We start from the raw sequence: 27,528 nt of genomic DNA, 5'->3' as shown, positions 1-27,528 counted from the left end.
CGAAAACACAGCCGAACCATATTCTAGTCCAATCAGAGAGTGCTGCAAGCACCCCTACCGGTTTCGAAACTTATTAGTCTCTCATCAGGAGGCACATATGCTGCTCTCCCCGATCCAACCAAAACAAACCCCAGCGTGCAGTCCCGGATTGCAACGAACGAAAAACTTTATAGCGAAATTTGTTCATTGAAAAATCCTCTACAAAATCGCTATGATGTTATTTTATTTTAAAATGAACTGAAAAAAAGTTATAACCTCCAAAAGGAATCTTGTTAAAAAATTTCTCATATTTTTATTTATAACTTTTTTGTTGGTCACTTGACGATAAAAAGTAATAGATATACAATTGTAGAAAATTTAATTTGCTACATTTTATGTGTAATTAAATTTTCTGTAGGATTGCTAGTTTAGAAGATACAGCGCGAAAACCCTTTGCACCCCTTTTTCCAATATGGCGGCCGGGTGACAAGGGTGGCGACCCCAAAAACTTGAACTTAAGCTTCTACTGAACCCCCCTACACATTAACAAAATAAAATTGACTCCTCTAAGAAATGCAACCTAAATGTAACATTTTAATGGACTACATAATATAATGTAGTAATGAAAAATGAGAAAATTATTTATTGTACAAAATAAAAATATTTTGAGGAAATAAATTGTATGAGTTTATTATACACTCCCACTCTCAGACATTGTCCTAAGGAAAGCCGCCCTAGAGACGATACACACCAAGTACCCAGCGCATGAGTGGCTACACATCTACTGCGATGGCTCCTCGATGCCGGACTCGGGAAGAACAGGAGCAGGATATGTCTCAACGTTCTCCAAAGGCTCCATAGCTGTGGGTGCCCCTCGCACCAACTACGACGGCGAAATTGCTGTTATACACGAAGCTGCTAAAAATCTTGAGAATTTCCAACACCCCCAAAAAGTTGCCTTCTTCATCGACTGCCAAGCCGCAATCCTCGCCCTGTCGACAAATCGACATACAGACTGTGCCAAAACAATATCTTGCCGCGTCCAGCTATCGAAATTGCTGGAAAAAGGGTGGCTGATTACTTTACAATGGATTCCTAGTCATGTCGGTGTTGAAGGAAATGAAGCGGCGGATGAACTTGTAAAAGAAGGCACTACTCTTCCACAGCCCCCTAGCTTCCAATCGTACACATCAGCTAGTTCATCATTAAGAGGAATCGAAGCGAAGATAAAAGTGCAGCAAATACAAGCTAGTGCTGGAAAATCTTGGGCCCACCTAATAACCAATCCCTCGCAAATTGCCGAGACCCATTAGTGTAGCCGTGTTCAGAACAACTACGGGCATGACTACCTGGACTTCCATCCAGATGGATGCTGCTCACCTCCCAGTGTGCCCAGACCTGATAACAGACCCACCCGAGGAGGATGCAGATCGCCTACGAGAAACAGCTCGTCTATACTGGTCAGCGCGCCACCGAATGGCTAATTTAACATGCCAATGGTGGGCGTTGGTTAGTAAATAGTATACACTCCCACTATTTCCAATAATTCTACTTTTTTAATGAAAGAGTAAGTTTATTTGAGCTATTAATAGTGTGAGGTAGGAATTTTTGTGTTGTATGTTTCCTACTCTGAATATGTCAAAATGCGTCTGAGTTGAGCGAACTGACTTTAATTAAATTAGTCAAACTGTATCCTGGAATTGGATGATTGTAAGGTACTGTCCTACTTTTTATTTCAAAAAAAGAGTTTCCTAGGCTAACTAAACATTCGTAAGACAGAAAATTGAGCACAGTGCTACCGTGTACTCCCTACATAAGCCAAGTCAGAGGAACATGGACCTGGTCACGGAGAGGAAAATTCTCTGTAAATTAAAAAAAAAAACACCACGTTCTATACGCAACCTCTGACACCAGCACTGAATACATCCTGGAAACTATGGGCCGTCCCAAAGGACACCTACTTGTCACCTTTATTAAATTGACACAATATGATCTGTTGTGGAAAACGTTGATACTGAGCATGGTATGATAGAAGCAGATCGACACGTTACTTAAGTATCATGAGATCCAGAAGGTACGAGTCGATCAGTATTGTACACTATGTACACTCCGACCGGTATAGGAATAGACGTGAGCTACGCGCAAACCGAAGAAGAGATGTAGCATTCATTTGAGGCTTAACTTACAGAGTTGCCACGGTTCTTACAAATATTGACTGATTTCTTTTGAAATTTTGTTTACACAAATCAATGTCTATATCGAGTGGCTTGTAATTAACAGACCTTGTTGAACTGTTTGTAATTTTATTTTTAAAGATTTAGTCTAGTAAAATAAAATTACACTACATGTAAATCAAAATGTAAATTCGTACAGGTTGAAACAAATTTTATATCAAAGTTTAGGTGGGTACAAAAGATATTTTCAAGAAAGTATCCAAATCATACAAGGGGATCATTGTTTAAATAATTAAAAAGAGGTCATTTTTGCAAAAAAAATTACTTTTTTAACTGCTGAGGTCATTCAATTACTAATGAAGGTCTATAGGATTGTTTTCTGCAAAGTTGAATGGTAAATCTTTCACATAGGACTTACTAAATTAAATTTGACCCCCTATTTATTTAAATAATTGTACATAAATCTTTGAAAATAAATTTGCAAAAAATTATTTTTAGCGTTTTAAATAAGCACTCTAAAATATCTTATTTTACCCGAGAAGTTGCGCTATATTATCAGTAATAATCAAAAAAAAAATTGGTCCAAAAATATTTAATATTTTTTGAGATATTGAATTTGTTTATTAAATGTTACTCTATTTTCAATTGCAAAAACGCGGTTATTGTCAAAGAAATATTCACCTGTATTAAATCTTATTATTTTTATATTTATGTATATTTTCAATAAATGTATTGATCAATTCAAATATCAATTAAACTTCCCCCTAAAATGGCATTTGAAAATTATTCAAAGTTTATAATTTGTTTTTTTAATAACGTGGCGGGGATTAAATATTTTGAAATGCCGTTTCGATAATTGGGTTCCTGGGAACTTTTCACTAATTAACAAATTTTTTTGTCTTTTTTCCTCTTCACTTTTTTTTTCTTGAGTTATATTATTACGGGCCCTTTTAGGGTTATTAAGAATGTCGAATCTCTTAAGTTGTAGATTCTAGATCTAAAAATATTAAGATTGATCAAAAATCACTTAAATAAAATGTGGCTACTTACTGAGTTACAGGGTGTTTTATTTAAAAATTTAAAAATTATTTTTACCAAGTACTTTCAATCTCTTTGACGTATCCTTATTATACTTGGCAGAAAGTGTGGGTACTATACAGTCTACTAAATTGTGATAAATAAAAGTTTCTAGCTACTACCAGAGGCGTACGACAGGGGATAGTTAATGGTTGACCCTTCCCAAATTCTACGCCACTGAGGGAATTACTATTTTAGCGAAATTTTTAGATTCTCCAATACTTTCTATGTAAATAATATACTCTTTACTGGTAACGATTAAGTCATCAGTTTTCGAGATATTGGACGTTAAAAACGAAACGGCATAGTTATTTTGATTCATTTATTCATTCATTTTAAAATTCCAATATCTATCAAACTGATGACTTTATCGATACCAATAAACTTATTTACGTACAGAGTATTGGAGAATCGAAAAATTTCGCTAAAATAGTAATTCACTCAGTGGCGTAGAATTTGGGAAGGGTCAATCATTCACTATCCCCTGTCGTACGCCTCTGGCACTAGCTAGAAACGTTTATTGATCACAATTTAGTAGGGTGTACAATAGCCACACTTTCTGCCAAGTATGATAAGGATACGTCAAATAGTTTTAAAGTACTTGGTAACAATAATTTTTAAATAAAACACCCTGTAACTCAGTAAGTAGCCATATTTTATTTAAGAGATTTTAGTTAATCTTATAATTTTTAGGTCTAGAATCTACAACTCAGAGATTCGACATTCTTAATAAAATTTAACCCTAAAAGGACCCGGTAGTAATATAACTCCAAGAAAAAAAGAAGAAAAAACGACAAAAAAATTTGGTTAATTAGTAAAAAATTCCCAGGAACCCAATTATCGAAACGGCATTTCAAAATACTTAATCCCCGCGACGCTTATTAAAAAAACAAATTATAAACAAATTTGATTAATTTTCAAATGCGATTTTAGGGGGGAGTTTAATAGAAATTTGAATTTATCAATACATTTATCGAAAATATACATAAAAATAAACATAATGAGATCTTAAGCAGGTGAATACTTCTTTGACAATAACCGCGTTTTTGCAATTGAAAACAGAGTAACATTTAATAAACAAATTCAATATCTCAAAAAATATTAAATATTTTTGGACCAATTTTTTTTTTATTATTACTGATAATATAGCGCAACTTCTCGGGTAAAATAAGATATTTTAGAGTGCTTATTTAAAACGCTAAAAAAATTTTTTTGCAAATTTGTTTTTAAAGTTTTATATACAATTGTTTAAATAAATAGGAGGTCAAATTTAATTTAGTAAGTCTTATGTAAAATATTTACCCTTCAACTTTGTAGAAAAAAATCCCATAGACCTTCATTAATAAGTGACTTACCTCAGCAGTTAAAAAAGTATTTTTTTTGCAAAAATGACCCCTTTTTAATTATGTAAACAATGATCCCCTTGTATGATTTGGATACTTTCTTGAAAATATCTTTTGTACCCACCTAAACTTTGATATAAAATTTGTTTTAACCTGTACGAATTTACATTTTGACTTTTTTTTATTTTATTAGGCTAATTGTTTTCCGCCTCTCAATATGAGTGACAAAACGGGATATCCTTCTTGCTGCATTTTGCGACCCCCTTTTGCAATATTTTTGATAATACACTCAGAAACTCCTGAAAATGCAATCCACAAATCTCAGATTATTTATTATTCTTTTGATTAGATAATTTAGCAGATTACCTGTCATATTAGTCACACGCTCTTGAACTTTTTAAAAGTCGATAATAGACTTATCAGCAGCTGCTTCTCGTTGAGCGAATTTTAACACAGATTGTATTGGTTTCACCCCTTTTCAGCGGTCCCCATAAGCGCGGTGCCCGATTGAGCGGTCTCAATACAGCGGTCCCCGTTTCAGCGGTACCCCGATTCAGCGGTGCCCGATTTAGCGGTCCCCAATAGAGCGGTCTCAATAAGAAAATAATAATATGACAATGAAAGTAATTAGTTTTATTGTAGGATATTATTTTAACCTATTCTTGTTTGAAAATATACAGGTAATATCTAAGTATCTGGTATATACCCCAGTTAATAGGGAAAAAAAATCATCGATTTCAGGTAAAAATGTTCTACAGGGTTTTCAAAGTTTTAAACGTTAGATGAGGGATAACATGATAATTCCGTGTGAAGACGTACAGCTGTTTTTGCTTTTTTTTAAACAATTGCAAAGAATGAAAAAAGCAGTTTTTTGACTATAAAACGTTTCTTGTACATTTTAGAGAAAAATGTTTCAAATAAATGTAGATCTTAAAAAGTTCTTTAATTTGGTGGTAAGCATATTGTAATATATAAACAATTGACCGAGATAATTGCAAAAAACCCTCATTTTTGCAGTAAATTATAAATATTAATAACTTTATTTTTTGCACAATGACGTAAAATTTAATGACTTTAAATTATCGACCAAATAGTTTATAAGTTATTCAATTTGTTTATCCCAGAGAGCAATTGTTTATACAACTGTTCTTGCCCTACAGTGACTCTGTGAGATATTTAGCAGATCGCAGTCGATTATTTGAGACTTTAATTTTAAGACGTATTAAAAAAATTTTAACATTTTATTGAAATTGTTATTAAAAAAACTGTTTGAAAAAGACCTGAATTTTAAGCTTATAAACAATTAGAATAACTTAGATAATTTTTATGTTCCGTGCTTGTATGTAGGCTCAATGAAAAGCTGATGAAAAAATGCATATAAAAAAGGAAAAAATAATTTTATATGTTCATTTTTTATTGTTAAAACTACTGTCCCCAAGAAAGTCCTGTTTTTACTCATTTTCCTGAACGATGCCTCTCAAACGGCATGCTGCAGAACCAAACGCCGCTGAAACGGGTCGGTGGAATCGAGAACCGCTGAAACGGGGACTGCTGAAATGGGTACCGCTGAACCGGGGACTGCTAAAAAGGGTCGGTGGAATCGAGAACCGCTGAAACGGGGACTGTTAAAATGGGGTCTTACCATCGTATTATGTGAAGAGCTTGAGTATTCAAAATTTTTCGCTTTGCTTTACACTGTTGATCTATTTTTAGATTAAATGAACAATTAAAAAATTGAAGAAAATCACTATTATAAAAAATTTAGATTTTAAACAAACTTGTCAACGTCTAGCAAAACTGTCCACATGAACAGCTACGTGGTTGTCGATCAACTGAGCCTTTCCGCCGTAATTTTAAATTTGCTAGGGCACACAGTATATTTACGTCTATTCCTATTTCGGTTCACCTGTACTACACTCAAACGATTCAAGAGCCAGCTCAAATTTGATATGAAGTAAGCAGACAAGGAATGAAGTTTACTTTACTTACATTTTTTTAATTAATCACTCGACGTGATGAATTTTACAGGAACTTTTTTACTGAGTCACTCGATCACTTCTCTCTGTGTTGCAATATTATCTCTAAGTGACTACTTAATCTATATAGAAACAAAATTATAACCCATGAACTAAAACACACTGACGTCTTTCCTTTCCTTTCGACTGCTAGTCGTAATTTCCGACGACGCGGCACATTGTCATCACGAACACAATGCTCTGGTTGCTATTGAGAAGAAAAAAAATAGTTTAAATAAAAAAGTTTAAAACAAAACTGAGCGCAGGTAGCGGGGTGACAGGAAAGTACCGGTCGCCCAAAGCCCACATGTCGCCCTTATGGGATGCCTCAACGAGTTTTAAGCCGAAGTTATGTTAGGACGGGGCGTGTACGACAATGTAACGATGTGCTGTCCACCCCACGTTCTTGACCAGCTAGACAGCAGAGGACCGAACGCGTTTCCATACCAGGGCATCCCCACTACGTGCCACCTCTCCAAATGGAACCAAGGAGTGATGGTTACCGAGAGTGTACTTAGGAGAATCGAGGATCACGAAATGAGTTCCAATCAATGTACTGAATTGAAAGGAACTCAAGCCAGCGGGAGTTATGCGATGGAATGAATCGGAACCTGCAAAGGTGAAAGTGCTCTGTAGTGAAGAGCTTTCGCCGAAACTGTAACCGCAGTGAGCGGGAGCTGCCATCTCCGACCCGGAGCTAGTGGATGGGTAACTGTGTGCCGATGCTTGATTGTGGTTACACTGTACAGAAGTGTAATGGGCTACGAGTTTGAGTGTGTAATTATGTAGATATAGTCTGTTCGCTAAACTCAGACACAACTGGCTAGTGATTTTAGTAGGTATTTTTTTTGTTTTTTGCCAATTTTACCAAAATTGGCAAAATTACTAACTATTTAGTAATTATTTTTTTGCCAATTTTACCAAATTGACAAAATTACTTACTAACATCACTAGCCAGTTGTGTCTTGAGTTTAGCAAACCGACTATAGATTGGTCTCGTGTAGCGTGACTGCTATTGTATATACTGTGTTATGTATTGGATTATTCTAATTAGTGTTATGTGTTATTATGTTTTTGATGATAGTAATAAACACAATTTTATTTTTCTTAACGGTTTTACTGAGTTTGTTTTCTAAAAGAACAACCCGCCACAACACAGGCGTGGAACAACACACGACGCATGTCCCCGTTATCGCCCCGTCACGCTGTACTGTAACTAACCAATGTCTTTCATATCACACAATTCTTCAACGTGCTCCGCAAGACAGCCGTGCCGTCGACGTCCCGTCCTACGATAAATCAGCCTTTATTCGTTGCTGGAATGGACGACAAATAGACGCTCGTCTATGTTTACCCATATAAATGTACAGCTGTGGACAATCTGCCGACACTTCGTCGCTCACAAGAGGTCCGTGTGTTTTAGTTCTTACTTACCCAGTGTATTCGAGTGAGACAAACTGCAACGATGTGGGAACACCAATACGCGGTCGAGTTGCAGGTGCAGTTACAAGAAGAAATTCGTCTCCTGTCAAATGTGACTGCAACATTATGAATGCCCCTCGGACTTTGTAGAACACTCGCCGATAAATGGAAACCTAAAAATATATAAATGTAGTTTGTTAAAATAGGGGAGTCAAGATAGAACGAAAAGATGCATTGTTTCGGAAAAAGTTTTTTAGTTTATATACAGCAGGGGCAGCTGCCCCCTTGCCCCTCCCTGTGGGCGCCCATGTCCCATGTTGACAGCTAGCCCTATCTCTTCCGCATTTTCTTCAAGCTCTACATCAAGTTACGTGATGTCTCTACAGTTCGTCCCATCAAGTTTATAGTCTAAGAGCTAGTGAACCCTCCGACTAACGGTCGTCCTGTAAGGCTAAAAACTTTTCTAGTGATAATTCATAGCACACCAAGGCTAAAAACCATGACCTGGCAGGCCTCAGCGGTGCACGTGTATCTACCAGGTGAATCGAAAAGTGCAAATTTAGGAGGTAAAATAAACTTTCTCCTGTAAGGTTTAAATTTAAGTATGTGTTTGAGTAAGTCATTTAGAAGAAATGTGTACAATGACAGGCGATTCTAAAGAGCATAAGACCTTGACAGGCGAGGGGAAAGATTAGGGGTTTTTCCTAAAATTATTTTTTTTGCATCGAACAAATTTTTTTTAGGTTTTTTGAATCATTTTAAACAGAAAACGTATTTAGTGATTTTTCTCTTAAGTTAATAGTTTTTGTTATATGTGCGATTGAAAATTTTGAAAGTTGAGAAATCGGCCATTTTTAACCCTAAATCGGACATTTATCTAAAAATTTCAATGTTTCCAAGGTACGTAGATATTCTTTAAACATTGATTGATGAAATCCCGAAGAGTTTTTTGCGATAAAATATGAAAACCCCCTTGTTATTTTAATTGCTAATCAAGCGTGTGCGACACTGTAGTAAGTGAGGACGTTTGAGTTTGCATAAATTCATTATCTCGAGAATGGGCAATTTTCAAGAGAAATCCTCAGACAGGTCGATTTTTATTTTTGAATTAGGCCTTCTTGGCATATATATAATAATAGTGACGTCATCCATCTGGGCGTGATGACGTAATCGACGATTTTTTTAAATAAGAGTAGGGGTTGTGTGATAGCTCATTTGAAAGGTTATTTAATTCTCTATTCATTAATATAAACACTAACATAATTATTTATACAGGGTGTACAAAAAAAAATTTTTCTTCTATTTGTCAAATTTAATCAAAGTTTTTTAATAAAAAAAAAATTTTTGTACACCCTGTGTAAATAATTATGTTAATGTTTATATTAGTGAATAGAAAATTCAATAACCTTTCAAATGAGCTATCACACAACCCCTACTCTCATTTAAAAAAATCATCGATTACGTCATCACGCTCAGATGGATGACGTCACTAGTATTATATATATGCCAAAAAGTCCTAATTTAAAAATAAAAATCGACCTGTCTGAGGATTTCTCTTGAAATTTGCCCATTCTCGAAATAATGAATTTATGCAAACTCAAACGTCCTCACTTATACTACAGTGTCGCACCTGCTTGATTAGCAATTAAAAAAACAAAGGGGTTTTCGATATTTTATTGCAAAAAACTCTTCGGTATTTCATCAATCAATGTTTAAAGAATATCTACGTGTCTTGGCAACATTGAAATTTTTAGATAAATGTCCGATATAGGGTTAAAAATGGCCAATTTAGCAATTTTCAAAATTTTCAATCGCTTATATAACAAAAACTATTAACTTAAGAGAAAAATCACTAAAGACGTTATCTATTTGGAATGATTCAAAAAACCTAAAAAAAATTTGTTCGATGCAAAAAGAATAATTTTAGGAAAAACCCCTAATATTTCCCCTCGCCTGGCAATGTCTTATGCTCTTCAGAATCGCCTGTCATTGTACACATTTCTTCTGAATTACTTACTCAAACACATACTTAAATTTAAACCTTACAGGAGAAAGTTTATTTTACCCCCTAAATTTGCACTTTTCGATTCACTTGGTAGATACACGTGCACCGCTGATGCCTGCCAGGTCATGGTTTTTAGCCTTGGTGTGCTATGAATTATCACTAGAAAAATTTTTAGCCTTACAGGACGACCGTTAGTCGGAGGGTTCACTAGCTCTTAGACTATTACATCGTCTGCGTACACTTCGCGTCAAAAAAAACTGGTACAACTCTTATAACCGAAAATCGTGTTTTTCAAGTTGTGTAAGTTGATCTTGTCCCAAGTGTCATTCCAATTTCTAAGGCAAAGTTGCCAGTTCAACGAAAATATTATATCAAACTAGGTAAAAACGGGGCTGTGCGACAGACCGCATTTTTTAATACACTAAAAACTAAAACAATTGTAATTTTCCGTCATCTAAATTAAGTATCCATACATTGATTCGTTTTTTATTATAATTTATGAAAATATTTCAATTCAAAAATAATGATAGATAATAAATCTTGACATGACTTTATGTTTAATGTCAAATCGAGAGCTGTGATTGGTTTCTCGTAAATTGTAGGACAAAACTGCATTAAGTTGTGTAGAATAAATAAAACACACTGGAAAAATTAAAAATTAAATTTGAAATTAATACAAAATGAATAACTTTTACAGAGAACAAGTGTGTAATTTAAATATATGTATTACAATTCGAAATATACATTTTAAACGTTATTTTTTTTGTATTTAGATTTAGTGCAATTCCGTTATCTGTGATGGCAACAACGAAGTGATTCACGAACAATAATTGTCAATCTGAACACAGGTTTACATTGGGAAAAAAAATTGTACCAGTTTTATATGACGCGAAGTGTACATCACAATCTGCTTAGACTTTTAAATAATATATTTTTTGGATTTACAGTCATTTTTCTTATTCCATACATAAGTATGTATATTAAACAGACTCTATAGCCAATCTCCCTTTTTTTCACGGCTCAAAAACTAGCATAATAACTTAGAAGTACAAATTTAAAATCTTCTGTGTATTTAAACCATTTCAAACGACCCAAAAAGAGCTCGAACACTTGTGACGTCACATCATTATATTTTATAATGACATTTATCGTATGTCATTATAATAATATAAATATATGTCTTAACAAAAATACTCTAATATTAGCCAGAAATAGCAACTATCAAAATATTTATAAAACTGAGTGTCACAACAAATGCCAAACCTAATGAATTAATGGCGAGGACATCGAATACTATAATGATACGACGTCAAGACCAATGAGGGCGCGTTTTGGACTGCCTGCTATAATTTGAATCTTCTCTCAATTTTAATCGTCTTCAGGGGCCAAACGAAAGACAAAAAAACTTTTTTTCTTTGATATATGTTTTAAATTATGTTCTGTTGTGATTTATAGCATTTTATTCCAATTTAAAATTTTATGCAAGTTCCCTATTTCCTTGGTATACCAAATTCTCGCATGTATATTCTGTATCTGTTTAAATAGTCGAAAATCTACAAAGATATGGTGAATATCTATATCCTGCTCCCAGGTTGTATCTATGTAATATTTGTTTCAAGTTGAATAGCTAGTCAATACGGCTTTTCATCGACTCTCATTTGTTTCGAGGTCCTGTCATATGTTATATAATCTGTATATATGAATATTATACACAGATTATACAACATATTGTGACAGAAGCTCGAAACAAACGAGAGCCGATGAAAAGCCCTATAGTAGACCATCCTGGTCTAAATCCGGCCTGATATTCTTTTGGACAATGATTGGACACATCATTGTTTCTTCAGTCCCCTGGAATTTCTTCTGTGTTCCACATGTCGGTTATTATTTTATGAAATCTATCTATTAGTGCTTGTCCTCCAATTTTGAGAATTTCAGCCGGTATGTTTTCAATACCTGGGACTTTATTCTTCTTTAGTGCTTTAATAGCATCCATTATTTCCTGTGTTGTGGTTGGATATGTTAATTCATTACATGGACTGTATTTGTTTGTATTTGCTCTGCTAGCAGTCCCTCGAAATAGTTTTTCCAGCCTGCTTTTATTGCTGGAATATCACTAATAATTTTTCCTTCACTATTTCTAAAAAGATCAGTGCGTGGTTTATATTTTTCTCTGGGTCATTTAGGAATTTATCTGCTCCTCCAGTGTCACCCTGATTGAAATCTTCCTCCATTTTTATATTTGGTCGTTTTCGTAGTTTCTCTTCTTTCTTCTGCATATTTTGTCTGTCTTCTTCGATCTTCAAATTCTTCGCGCTTTTTTGTTCTTCTTTGAGTATAGCTACTGCATTAACTATATCAATAACACAGTAAACGAAAATTTGAAAGAGAACGTACTCACCTGAAGATAAGCCAAAATAGAGTAATGAAAAAGAGAATGGAGGAAAACCATCACATCTACACCGTTCGTAGAAATTGTAGAATACGTTAATGTTAATTTTCATTTTCCTAATGTCATGTCGGGGGTAAAGTTTATTCAAGAGCTTTAGTGCAGTTACTGAAGGTTTACACATCCGATTTCGTTGAACCTCCATCGATTTTCATGAAAATTGGTGAGCATTTAGAGGATACCTCAAGGAACAAAGGTGCCATGATGCCAACTTGCGCTTTTACCCTGGGGTTGGATGCTATCCCTTTTCGTGGGTGAAAATTATTTTATTAAAAATAATACCACAAATCGATAGAGGAACAAATTCTAAGCAAAATTTGTTATATAAAGTTATTCATATAAGTCAATACTTTTTGAGTTATTTAAGATCAAAGATTTTATTTTTTGGAAAAAAATTAATGTTTTAAATCTGTTTTTCACGTATAACTCAAAAACTATGAGCTTTTACAAAAAAGTTATTATTACCAAAATTGAAGATAATAAAAAATTGAATACTCTTCACTTAAAGAACTAAACTAATGTTAATTCAAAGTGAGTTATGGGTAATTGAATGTATATTTTTTTCGAAGATTTCTCAAATCTAAGTATTACAGCTTAAATAACAGGAAAACGGTGCATTTTATAAAATATACCTACTAAACACTTGTCAAAGTAATTCAGAATACCTACAGTCGGAAAAATTAAAGAATACCCATGAACGAACATATAAAACACGCTGTATTTTCCTGTCACCGTGTCACAAAGAAAATTGCCCAGCGCAAGTACATGTAATAATAATTATTACATGTACTTGCGCTGGCCAATTTTTTGTGTGACACGGTTACAGGAAAATACAGCGTGTTTTATATGTTTGTTCATGGGTATTCTTTCATTTTTATTGTATTTCATTTCTGTATCAAATGAGCTTCAGAAGAAGTTAATTGCATCAAAATTAAGCAAGTTATGATAAAAATAAGAGAACCCTTTCGAATTTTTCAGGAAAAGGTGAAAAATAAAACATACGCCATTTCCACAAAAATTAGAATGTATAGTAATCCTTACAAGAATTTCTTTATATTAGCATAAGTACTGATTTCAACAATTTTCACCAGTTTAGAATGCATATTTTTGAAAAAAAGATATAATTTAAAAGAAACAGAATTTTTAAAATTATCGTCATTTTCATTTTCTTTTGATAATAACACCAAAAATACTCAATATACGTAAAAAATTAAATATAACCAATTTTAGTTTTTTCTATATTAAATATTCTTCCTTTTTGACTATTTCTGTAGGGTGAAAAATAACCGAGATAGAAACGTTTAAAGCTTAAATTTTGATGCGAGAACCATGTAACCTTTGATTTTTAAAAAAGTAAGAGATTTGAAAGATTAAATTTAACGCGCTTTAATAGCCTTTGTAATTATCGTTCAAACCGTTTTGTAGGTGAACCTGATATCTTAAAAATTAACAGAGTTATTTAAAAAAAAACAATAATATTTTTTGGAAAAATTTTAAAAAAATAAAGTCTGAAAAATTGTTGGAGTATAAATTTTAATACATACTATCAACCTGTTCGGGATCTCATTTGATAGATATTTCTAAGTACTTTCACAATAATGTTTATTAAGTCTATGTTATAAAATGTATCATTTTCCCGTAATTTAAGCTTGAATACTTAGCTTTGGGTACTCGCCGAAAAATATACATTCAATTACCTATAACTCACTTTTAGTTAACATTAAAAGGTATTTTTAGTAAGGAGTTTATTTCATGTCTTATCAGCTTCAATTTTGGTAATAATAACTTTTTTGTAAAAACTTATAGCTTTTGAGTTACTTATGAAAAATCGGTTTAAAATAATGAATTTTTCTCACGAAAAATTAAAATCTTTGATCTTTAATAGCTCAAAAAGTTTGGATCTATTTAAATATCTTTATATAACAAATTTAGCTTAGAATTTGCCCCTCTATCGATTTATGGGGTTATTTTTAATAAAATAATTTTCACCCACGAGGAGGGGTGGTATCTACCCCAAGGGTATTTTATCTGCTCCTCAAGTGTCACCCTGATTGAAATCTTTCTCCATTTTTATATTTGGTCGTTTTCGTAGCTGCTCTTCTTTCTTCTGCAAATTTTGTCTGTCGTTCTTCGATCTTCAAATTCCTCGCGCTTTTTTTGTTCTTCTTTGAGTATAGCTACTGCATTATCTAATCAGCCCTAAACATCCATCCTTGGATATAGGCCTCCTCTTCCTTCTTCCATGCCTCTCTATCTTGGGCAATTTGCATCCATTTTGACCCAGTGTGTTTCTTCAGGTCATCTGACCATCGCATCTGTGGCCTTCCCCTTTTTCGTTTGTGGTTCCATGGTCTCCAATGTATTACCATCTTAGTCCATCTTTCATCCTTCTGCCGTAGGGTGTGTCCGGCGAACTTCCATTTAAGCTTTGCTACTTGGGTAGAGACGTCTTTCACTCTTGTTTTGTTACGGATCCATTCGTTTCTTTTCCTGTCTGATAACTTAATGTTCAGCATTTGTCTTTCCATGGCTCTTTCTGTCTTTGCTATTTTTTCCATATTCTCTTTTGTAAACGTCCATGTCTGAGAGCCATATATTAAAACAGGGAGTATACATTGATTGAAGACTTTTGTTTTTAGGTATTGCGGGTATTTTCTGTTCTTTAGAATATAAGACAGTTTTCCGAATGATGCCCAGGCCAACCTTGTTCTTCTCTTTATTTCTTCGGTCTGATTTTCTTTATTTAATCTAGTGATTTGTCCTAGATATATATATATATATATATATATATATATATATATATATATATATATATATATTCTTTTATTTGTTCTATTCTTGTTTGTGCCACTGTAATTACTAGTTCTTCTTGTTGATTGGTCATGGTTTTTGTTTTACTGTAATTCATCTTCAGTCCTATCTTTGTCGATTCTCTATCTAGTTCTTCCATCATTCTTTGTAATTCTTCACTTCTTTCTGCTATTAATACAATATCATCAGCATATCGTAAGTGATTCAGATATTGCCCGTTTATGTTTATACCCAAACCATCCCAGTGCAGTTGTTTGAACACATCTTCTAGCGCTTGGTTGAATAGCTTGGGCGAGATGGTATCTCCTTGTCTTACTCCTCGGTTTTTTTTAATAGGCTCCGTTTGTTTCATTAGCTTGATAGTTGTTGTTGCCTTATCATATATATTTGTAATTAAGTCGGTATATCTGTAGTCTATTCTGCTGTTTTGTAGGGAATTCTTTACTGCCCAGTGTTCCACACTATCAAATGCTTTTTCGAAGTCAATAAATGCCATGTATAGCGGGATATGATATTCGTTAGCTTTTTCGATTAATATCTTCATCGTTAAAAGGTGGTCACTTGTACTGAAGCTTTTTCTAAATCCGGCTTGTTCTCTTGCCTGGTATCCATCTAATTTAGTTGTTAATCTGTTTGTTAATATCTTGGTTAATAGTTTGTACATCACATTTAGTAAAGTTATGGGTCTGTAATTCTTTAGATCCTTTTTATCTCCTTTCTTAAATAGTAACAATGTTACTGCTTCGTTCCAAGTGTTGGGTATTTGTTTTGTCATTAATATTTTATTCATAAGTGTGTACAAAACTTCTCTAGTTGTTTTCCCACCATTTTTTAGCATTTCTACAGTTATCCCGTCTTTTCCTGGCGATTTATTATTCTTCATCTCCTTGAGTGCTCTTTTTATCTCATTCTTACTGATTTCTGGTTGTAAGTCGGAATTGACATTTTTTATTTTTATTTGTAATTGCTTAAGGATTTCTTGTGTTGGTTTCTGTTTTGTATTGTAGAGGTTTTTATAATATTCTTGTGTTATTTGTATAATTTCTTCTATATTATTGGTCTCTATGCCTTCTTTGTTCTTTATACTATTAATCTGTATGCTTCCAAGCTGTGGTTTTAAGCACTTCATGTTTTTATTTTGTTCAACGGTTTTTTCTATTTTTTCTTCCTGTACTCTCCTTTGACTTTCCTTGATGTTCCTTCTGATAGCTTTGTTTACCTCTTTGTAATCTACTGTGTTTCTCTTATCTTGTTCTATTAATGTTTTTCTTTTGCTCATGAGGCTTTTTGTTTCCTGGGATATATAGTTTTCCTTTTTTATTCTTGTTTGTGCTACCTCTTTTCCCGCCTTTGCTAATGTATCGGTTAATAGCTGATTTATTTCATCGATATTTTTGTTTTCCAAATCTCTAGTGGCCGGTATACTTTCCCTTATTTTTTGTTTATATTCCTCTTTTGCTTTCTTAAGTTTTCCCATATCTAGTTTCGATCTATTTTCCATTTTCTTCTTTGTTTCGAATTGGCTATTAATGCTGAGTTTGGCTCTGACAAGTCTATGATCACTACCGGTTGAGAAACGATTCAGCACTGTAACATCTTTGATGATGGCTTTTTCTGTTGTAAGGATGTAATCTATTTCGTTTTTAGTATTGCCGTTGGGACTTATCCATGTCCATTTTCTTTGCGGTTTTTTGTTAAAAAACGAGTTCATAGCAAAAAGTTGTCTTTCCTCCAAGTAGTTCATTAATGTATGTCCTCTATTATTTCTTTCGCCGTATCCATATTGTCCTATTCTGTGTTCGTCTTCGTCTATTCTTACCCCTAATTTGGCATTGAAGTCTCCAATTATTAGCGTCAATTTAGTTTTCTTTTCTTCCACAGCGAGTGTTATTTCTTCGTAGAAGTTTTCAATATCTTCATCTTTATATGTGCTTGTTGGTGCGTATACCTGTATAATTTTCAACGACGTTTTTTTAATTTAAGCATAATGTAGGCTACTCTGTCTGATATACCCTTGGTGGATTGTATGTATCTAACGATTCTCTTGTTTATTATAAAACCAACTCCGTTGTTGGTGTTATCTTCATTACCTTTGTAGTACAGCATGTTTCCCGAGTTTAATAGTATTTTTTGTTCTCCTTTTCTTCTTATCTCTGACAGACCGATGACATCCCATTGTATATGAGTTAGTTCTTCTTCTAATTCGTGGAGTTTAGTGTCTTCATTCATGGATCTGATGTTATATGTACCTACGTTTAGTTTAGTCGAATGTTTGCCTCCCCCAGAATCCTTGAGGCGGACCGGTTTGTCGGTGTGGGACTGTGAGTTGTTATCTCTACCCACCTGGGGTAATATTCCGTTTGTTTTGTGATTCGACATGTTTTTCTTTGAAGAGGGTTTTTTGACATTAAAACGCCACGCTTGTCAGGCGGGTTGGCGAGTTTTCATTCAGCCGCCCATTCTGGGTCAGACGCTGTTGTCAGCCGCTCATTCTGAGTCAGACGCTGCGCTGTTTTGATTCCATACAAACCCTAAAATCAAGGGGTTGCCACGTCCGCCATCCATACCGTACCGAAGGTGTTCTTCTCCGCCATGGCTGCCGTTGTGGACTTCATCCGTAACCCTGGACAAGGGACCCTAAACAGGTACTAGTTTCCCGGGTCAGGAAACCCCTGGAATCTACGGAGGGCAGGGATTGATTCATTTTCCCTGGTAGGACTATCCAAAGGAGTTCCTATCCGCTACCCGTTCCTATATCAATAACACAGTAAACGAAAATTGGAAAGAGAACGTACTCACCGATAAGCCAAAATAGAGTAATGAAAAAGAGAATGGAGAAAAACCATCACATCTACACACGGGCGCCCATATAAAAATTTTTTGGGTGGGGGGCCAGACGTGAAGATGTTGCACATTATATTTTGTATACTTTGGATAGGCATATATAATTTAAAGCACCTGAAAAGCAAGGGGGGCTTTAGCTTTTCACGTGCAGGTGCGCCCATACCCATGGGTATGGGCGCCCATGCATCTACACCGTTGGTAGAAATTGTAGAATACGTTAATGTTAATTTTCATTTTCCTAATGTCGAGGGTAAAGTTTATTCAAGAGTTTGGATAATTAATTAACTCACCTATTTGTAGAGGATCTTTAACCATGTGAGTCTTGTGCAAGGTTTCACCTCTGGAAAACTCGTCCGCCGATCCATTTGCCAAACAAGAATACAGCCTAATATCTTCTTCGTTGTCGGGAAAACTCCAAAAGGCAATGCGAAGTTGAAGTTGTTCCGGTACCGGTGGATAGACGTGTTCCACGAGTTCGAAGGGAATATGAGACGCCACACATCTCGCTGAAAGTTCCGCTAGTGATGGTACTACCTGAGGATCTGTAACAAATTTTAAATTTATAGTGAAATATTCCAAAATCAAGGGTATCATTACAAAAATGTCATGTATGCACATAATACTAAGAGAAAATATGAAAACTAATAGGAAATAGCAAAAAAACCATAGCATAGGCTAGTTGAATAGATCGCGAAGCGACACCTATAGTCCAGGGTAATAAGGTTTTTTCCATGACACTTGAACAGCCAGGGTACTGAAGCGTTTTTTCGACAGGTAATACCTATAAGAGCAAATTGTAACTATTTCCTGCGTAGGATCTGGCGGCCATTTTTATTTATAAACAATTAAGTGTCAAAAAATGGCATTTTTCACTTTTTTTCAAATCAATGGAAAACAGGGAAACTTATGGTTTTTTTAGTATAAATATCTTCGAGATTATGGAAAAAGCTTTAAAATGATGTATTACAAAGTTTGATATACTCATTTATTTTTAATATAATTGCGAAAAAAGGTCGGAAATGCAAAAAAATTTTTCGCAATAACTGTTGTAAAAATTAGTGTACAGCTTTGAAATTTTTGTCAAATAAGGGTTCTTTGGTGCTTAATATGTCATAAAAATTTCAAAGCGATGCATTCGATTGTTTAAATTTTATTCAAATTGTTTATCCCAGAGAGCATTTTTTTGCAATAACATAAGTCAGAAAAAAATGACGTTAGAACCATTCCACAGGTTTTAAATGAAAGAGCATGAGCTATGTTTTCAACTTGGTTTAAAAAAAGTGAATAAAAAATGCATTTATTAGTAATAAATAATTATGCAAAAGTATCGTAAATCTTTCCTTATAAACTTTTTATTTTGTTATATAAGAAATTATAAATAATAATAATAATATTAAAAATAATAAAATCTATTTATTACAATTTTTTATCAATTATGATATAAATAACATTACTTGGTAGTTCTTCTTCTTCTTCTTCTTTTTATATAGACATAACTCTGTCTGTTTTTCAATGTGCCTCCAGTAAGTTGTCATTCCATCGTTTTCGTGGTTTTCCCACTGATCGTCTTCCTATTGGGGAACCGTCTCTCGCCGTTCTTACTACTCTATTTGTTGTCATTCGGCTTATGTGGTCGTTCCATTCTACTCTTCTGCTTTTCACCCAGTTATTAATGTTGTCCACCTTGCATCTCCTTCGTATATCTGCACTTCTAGCTCTATCGCACAGCGTCTTACCATTGATTTTTCGCAATGTTTTCATCTCTGCTGTTTCTAGCATTCTTTTTGTCCTTTCTGTATCAGGTCGTGTTTCTCACTGGCGAAGCGTCCATGTAACCACTGTTACCATTGGTAACAGTTAAAAATCTTGCAATAAATATTTTATGACTGTTATGAAATAATTCCATTTATATTTTTTACCAACAGAAATATTTGTTAATAGTACCTAATTCAGTAAATAGCCAACTAGACGCACGAAAATATTGGCGAGATATGTGAATCCATTGCACGTTATTATATGCTGTTACCAATACTGGCAGTGGTAACGCAGGAGAAACCTCGCTATCGCTCGGGACTAGCTCGTTTCTGAAAATTTTGAAGGAGCGACGCGACGGCTTCTTTTAGAGACGGCGCGCGGGCACGCTGTGTATATCAGTATTGTAACCATTTTGAGGATTGGTAACATTAGTTTTGTACCTACTACAGATTACAGTGTGCGTGCATTTAAACATGGAAGAGTGTTGCTACGTATTGCGTAATTGATCAACTATCAACTACTTGAAAAGTTATTCTCCTTGTATATTTTTTGTATATATAATTTTGAAGAAAAAAAAATGATATTATTGAAAATGGAAGAATTAAAATATAAACAATAGTTTTCAAAATCTATTCTTTTTCCTACTTGTTCATTTTTTTATGTTAATTTTATGGTAGAATAATATGTTTAGTTTGTTTATTATTTATTGTTATACCTGTTACATATACATAATTACATACATATAATTTGTGAACAGTGATTTGTTTAATTTTATCTCACAGGATTGAAACCAAAAACTTATACTTGGGAGGTTCAAAATAATTTTTTTTAAATAAGATTTTTTTACATCTGGTTTGGTAACACTTTAGAAAAAGTCACGCGTCGCCACTGGTGTTTCTGTCGCGTATGTCATTATTGGTCTGATGACTGTTTTGTAAATTTGCCTTTCACTTCTTTTCCGATGTTTTTATTTCTGCATATTGTTTAATTCAGGCAACCTGCGGCTCTGTTTGCTTTATTCACCTGATCTTCCACTTCTGTTTCGAGCTTTCCGTAACTGCATGGTGTGATGCCTAGATATTTAAACTCCATGACTTGTTCTATTATTTGACCCTCCAGCTCTAATTTACACCTTATTAGATCTGCTGTTATAACCATGCATTTAGTCTTTTTTGGGGAAATTAACATGTTAAATTTTCTAGCGGTTATATTAAATTCGTGCAGCATACGTTGTAAATCATCTTCACTTTGAGAGATTAGTATTGCGTCGTCTGCATAGCAGATTATTTTAAGTTGTTTTTCTCCCATTTGGTATCCTTTTTTTGTTCTTACTTTTTTTATTATTTCGTCCATGATCAGGTTGAACAACAGAGGACTTAGGGAATCTCCCTGTCTTATCCCATTACTAGCTTCAATTGGGTCAGTTAGTTCTTCATCTACTTTTACTTTTATTGTGTTGTTCTGGTAGATATTTTCGATCGTTTTAATTATTCCTATAGGTACCTCTCTTGCGTACAATAAATGGATAACGTCCTTTAATTGTACCCTATCAAATGCCTTCTTAAGGTCCACGAAACATAAGTATGCCGGTTTGTTGTATTCTAACGATTTTTCTTGAATCTGCCTCATTATAAATATAGCGTCGGAGCATGATCTTCCCGACCTAAAACCTTGTTGTTCTTCTGCTAATGTTGTAATTTTATTCAGTTTGTTTGTTATCACTTTGGTCGTTAATTTTAGTGTTGTGTTTAATAAATTAATTCCTCTGTAATATCATACTAGTGACGTCATCCATCTGGGCGTGATGACGTAATCGATGATTTTTTTACATGAGAAGAGGGGTCATGTGATAGCTATTTTGAAAGGGTATTCAATTCTCTATCCAATAATATAAACATTAACATAATTATTTATACAGGGTGTTCAAAAAACATTTTTTAAATTAAAATAAGTGAGACAAAAAGAAGAATATATATGTAATTTATTTAATAAAAAATAAAAATGTATACCATTTTTATTCAGTTGCAATGCGAAGGCAAAACAATCTTACTTTTCAATTAGAATACGGAGTGCAGTCCAGTCCCTTGAACCGCGATTTTCGGCTCTTATTGGAGCCTTCATCGGAAGGAACGTAGGCACTGTTCTCCATATTTTAACTGATTCGCATCGAGAGGTTTTCCCACCCATTGCAACTGAAGTGATGATAGTAGGTGGCTAGCGCCATCTGGCACTGAAAGACGAAGTAGTTTTCAATCCTAATAGTAAATTATTAATATTGAAAATATTAAAAATATTACTAAAAGATTTTTAAATTGAAAACTTATTGGTACACTTTCCTGGTGACACCTCCAAAACTTCTACAATTTGCAAGTCAAATGGATACTGCAGTGAAGACGAGAGGGAAGGAATTCTACACTATGCAATTCACATCCCCCGTCTGCAGCTGGTAAAGTTCCAACGGAAAAATGCACCTAGTTACTCTACGGAGTAATACGACTATAAAATAAAAAATAAAAATGTATACCATTTTTATTCAGTTGCAATGCGAAGGCAAAACAATCTTACTTTTCAATTAGAATACGGAGGGCAGTCCAATCCCTTGAACCGCGATTTTCGGCTCTTATTGGAGCCTTCATAGGAAGGAACGAAGGCACTGTTCTCCATATTTTAACTGATTCGCATCGAGAGGTTTTCCCACCCATTGCAACTGAAGTGATGATAGTAGGTGGCTAGCGCCATCTGGCATTGAAAGACGAAGACATTGAAACTACTTCGTCTTCGTAATTTATTTAATTCAAAATACATTTTACTACTGTCAGAAAACAGAAAAAAAAAATATTTGACAAATTAACATTGATTTCCGCTTTAACGAAATGTTCAAACTGTCAAGAGACAGGTGGGTTGGAAGCTTTAACATTGAATTTAAGCGAAAAACAATATTTATTTGTCAAATAAACATTTTTTTCCTGTTTTCTGACAACACTAAAACGTATTTTGAATTAAATAAATTACATACATTCTTCTTTTTGTCTCAATTATTTTAATTAAAAAAATGTTTTTTTTTAACACCTTGTATAAATATTTATGTTAATGTTTATATTGGTGAATAGAGAATTGGATACCCTTTCAAATGAGCTATCACATGACCCCAATTCTCATTTAAAAAAATCATCGATTACGTCATCACGCCCAGATGGATGACGTCACTAGTATGATATATATGCCAAAAAATCGGAATTTAAAAATAAAAATCGACCTGTTTCGGAATTTTTCCTTAATGTCGCCGGTTTACGAAATAATGAATTTATGCGTTACTTTATGGACGCACTGTATATACTTGGTAGTTGTGCACTTGAAATCAGGGTAAAAAAGTTTTTTTTTGGAAAAAGTTATTCAAAAAGTTTATAATGAAAAATTGACGATACTTTTGCATAATTATTTATTACTAATAAATGCATTTTTTATTCACTTTTTTAAACCATTTTGAAAATGTAGCTCATGCTCTTTCATTTGACACCTATGGAATTGTTCTAACGTCATTTTTTTCTGACTTATGTTATTGCAAAAAAATGCTCTCTGGGATAAAACAATTTGAATAAAATTTAAACAATTGAATGAATCGCTTTGAAATTTTTATCATATTAAGCACCAAAGAACCCTCATTTGACAAAAGTTTCAAAGCAGTACACTAATTTTTACAACAGTTATTGCGAAAATATTTTTTTGCAATTCCGACCATTTTTCACAATTATATTAACAATAAATGAGTATATCAAACTTTGTAATACGTCATTTTAAAGCTTTTTCTATAATCTCGAAGATATTTGTACTAAAAAATCATAAGTTTCACTGTTTTCCGTTGATTTGAAAAAAAAGGGAAAAATGACATTTTTTGAGAGAGAGAGAGAGAGAGAGGAGAGAGATATATATAGAGAGAGAGAGAGAGAGAGAGAGAGAGAGAATCCTTTCTATCAAAAGGATTTAAAAAAAGTTGGCAAGAGCTTATTATAGTAAAACTGTCCACATCTACAGCTATGCAGTTGTCGATCAACTGAATGATCCCTGTCATAATTTGAAATTTGCTAGCGTGCAACGTCTATTCCTTATTTCGTTTCACTTGTAAGCAGTGGCGGCTCGTGATTTTTACAATAGGGGAGGCTATACCTAACTGTAAAATATCTACACAAATTTGCACTAGCAAAAAAAATCCGCCAAAAAAATCTAATTTAAGGCCCCATTATTTTGACCATTTTTTGTTTACATTTTATAATATCATCATAATTCGCAATTTCATAATATCGTATCATTTTAAAAATAGTTAGTCTAATTGTAAAAGTGTATTATCAAAGTTTGTGTCGTTTATTTGTTAACAATTCTATCTCTGTAAGTAGATATACATAACAAAATAAATACAGATTTGAAGTTTTGCAGTCCATTCAGGTTGAAGGTTCACATTTTTTAAGATACTCAACTGAATTTTTTTAATTCTAAAAGCGGCCTACTGCGAATCCAAAAACACGGTAAATTACCGATATTTTGCTTTGCATTACAGATATCGGAAAAAGTTATTTGAACAAGTTGTTCCAAATATTATTCTAATCCCACATACCAAATTTCATCACAAAATTCGCACTTTTAGTTTTTTCATTATTTGTAGTCAGGATCCTAAAATCGCAGAGGAGGCTGCTGGCCGATTACGTAGCGATAATGCAGCTCTAAGGCTAAGGTTCCACGGGCGACAAATTTACGCTAGCAGTAGCCGTAAAACGAATTTAAGGTTCCGCGGAACGGAATAGGAATAGCCGAACGTAGTCGGCTCAGTTCGGTTACTCCTATTCCGTTCCGCGGAACCTTAAGTTCGTTTTACGGCTACTGCTAGCGTAAATTTGTCGCCCGTGGAGCTTTAGCCTTAGCAAGTGAGATTTTCCGGCCAGCAGCCCCCTCTGCGATTTTAGGATCCAGACTACAAATAACCCGTGTTGAGCTGCCCCCCCCCCACTTGCAAAAATTAAAAAACAAATAGCCCTGATTTATGAGCTATTTATGAGCTCTCATATTCCGCAAACTAAAAATTTTGAGCTCGTTCCACTGAGCAGGAATTTAATACCCTAGTGGGGGGGGGCTGAGTCAGCCCCCCCACTACTTAAAAATAGGAATATTGAATCGGTTTTTGCGGCAGAATTACGAGCTATTTATGAGCTCTTGAAATTATATACTTTCGATTTTTGAGCTCATCCCCTTCACCCCCAAACAACCCTTTAATTGATTTAACTTAAGAGAAAGATGCTGAGAAAACTTAAAATATATCGTATTGCGGATATAATTCATATAGCTTATATACTCTAAGAATAAACTATTAAATCAAGAGCATTTCGATTATTGAGCTACAACCCCTTCGCAAGAAAACCACCCTATCTTCCCGGCTTAAGAGAAAGTTGTACTGAAAATGCATTAAACTAATTATTTGGCGACTACATATCATTTAATAATTTATAACTTTCCAAATTACGCGCATTTAGATCAGTAAATTGCAATTTATTTTGTATAGTGCAGTCACTGAAGGTAAAAATCAACGATTACCTTCAATTTCGGTGAACCTTCATCGATTTTCACGAAAATTGGTCAGTAGTTAGAGGATACGTCAAGAAACAAAGGTGACATGGTACCACCTTGCGCCTTTACCCTGAGGGTGGATACCTCCCCTTCTCGGGGGTGAAAATTATTTTATAAAAAATAAATGCACAAATCAATAAAAGAACAAATTAAAAGCAAAATTTATTATATAAAGTTAATAAAATAAGTCAATACTTTTTAAGTTATTAAAGATCAAAGATTTTAATTATTTGTGAAAAAAATGCATGTTTTGAAGAGGTTTTTTGTAAATCACTGAAAAACTTTAAGTTTTTACAAAAAAGTTAATAGTAGTTTAATTCGTATAGCTTATATTCTAAGAACAAACTCTTAAACCACGCGTCTGTCGATTATAGAGCTACAACCCCTTCGCAAGAAAACGACCCCATATTCCCGGCTTAAGAGAGAGTTGTTCTTAAAATAATTTAAATTAATTATTTGGCGACTACATATCGTTTAATAATTTATGAGCTTGCAAAATATACGCATCTCAATTATTGAATTGCCATTTTTCTTTCTATAGTGCAGTCACTGAAGGTAAAAATCAACTATTACCTTCGATTTCGGTAAATCGCCATTTATTTTCACGAATTGACAATAACAACTTGGGGTTTTAGCCTGGGGTATATGTCACCCCTTCTCGGGAGTGAAAATTACTTTATTAAAAATAACCCCACAAATCGAGAGAGGGACAAATTGTAAGCAAAATTTGTTATATAATGTGATCAAAATAAATCAATACTTTTTGAGTTATTAAAGATCAAATATTTTAATTTTTGGAAAGAAAATGCATGCTTTAGAGCGATTTTTCATAAATGACTCAAAAACTGTATGTTTTTACAAAAAAGTTTTCATCACTAAAATTGAAGCTAATAAAAAATATAATAAATTGCTTACTTGAAAAACCCTTTAATGTTAATTTAAAGTAAGTTATTGGTAATTAAATGTATATTTTTTTCCGCGACTGTTCAAATCTAAGGGTTCAAGCTTAAATAACGGGAAAGAGATGCATTTTATAACACTTAGGTACTAAATACTTGTCAAAGTACTTAGAAATACCTATGAAAAATAAGATCCAGAAAAAGTTGATAGTATCAAAATCCGCTCACCAATTTTCGTGAAAATGAATGGAGATTTACCGAAATTGAAGGTCATAGTTGATTTTTACCTTCAGTGACTGCACTATAGAAAGAAAATGGCAATTCAATAATTGAGATGCGTATATTTTGCGAGCTCATAAATTATTAAACAATATAGAGGGTGTCCCGGAAAATAGTGCGTTCCTTAAAGGTATAGGTAGAAGGCACCATGTAGAACAAAAAACTCTTATAACATTTTTTTCTAAATTCAACCGTTTGACCAAAAAACTATAAAACATTTTGGAACGCAAATTCAAATCTGGCAACTCTCTGAAGTACAAAAATCTAAACGTAAATAGTCCCTTGTTTAGTAAACAGATAATTTGGAAGAATCCTGTTTAGTGTCAACGCCGAAAATGTTTTTGAATCGTGTGTTCATGAGTAATATTATGATATTATGTTGTTTATTTATGGCAGATCAATAAATGGAGAGGCATAATACCTACTAAAATTCTTTCAAAATGTTTTGCTGGAATTTCTCGTCGTATGAGTGCATGTTACTCTATGAATTCACGTGTTCGCAAAAGTGGTGGTTCAGTTAAAACATGTGTTTTCATCTTAAAATATGTAAGTATAATTCGTTTAAAATTATGCCATATTTCAACTACATTTTAAAAAAATTATAGTAAACAAAAATAGTAAGTATTAGGTTGGATTATTTTAAATACTGTAAGTGTAAGACACAAACGAGTTCTTATTCACCAGTGCGTAACATGTTGCCAGATTATTTAATTTTCTGAAGATTAAAATTCAGGTATATGGAAACCAATGTAATCTTTTTTTTTTGGGAACGGTTAACTTTATAAAAAAAATGGTATAGGACTTTTTTGTTCTAAATTGTGTATTCTATCCATACCTTAAAGGAACGCACTATTTTCCGGGAC

At 33.7% G+C, this 27,528-nt stretch overlaps 1 protein-coding gene across 3 annotated transcripts in view; it reads right to left on the bottom strand.

Moving 5' to 3' along the window:
* Window positions 1-27,528, bottom strand: part of LOC114326802 (zinc finger SWIM domain-containing protein 8 homolog) — a 252,478-nt gene that overhangs the window by 106,079 nt on the left and 118,871 nt on the right. For 2 of the 3 annotated variants that reach the window (XM_028275247.2, XM_028275246.2), the window contains exons 2-3: window positions 18,410-18,661; window positions 8,023-8,183 (exon numbers count right to left, since the gene is read on the bottom strand). In XM_028275247.2, coding sequence (XP_028131048.1) covers window positions 8,023-8,183; window positions 18,410-18,661 — 413 coding nt within the window. Of the gene's footprint in view, window positions 1-8,022; window positions 8,184-12,416; window positions 12,714-18,409; window positions 18,662-27,528 lie in introns of those variants that run through there. The other variant, XM_028275248.2, reaches the window with a different exon arrangement.

The sequence above is a fragment of the Diabrotica virgifera genome, chromosome 4, assembly GCF_917563875.1.
Source record: "Diabrotica virgifera virgifera chromosome 4, PGI_DIABVI_V3a".
NCBI classification, from domain to species: Eukaryota; Metazoa; Arthropoda; class Insecta; order Coleoptera; family Chrysomelidae; genus Diabrotica; species Diabrotica virgifera.
Note: the sequence above shows the minus strand (reverse complement) of the source record. Positions and strands in the feature narration are given on the sequence as shown.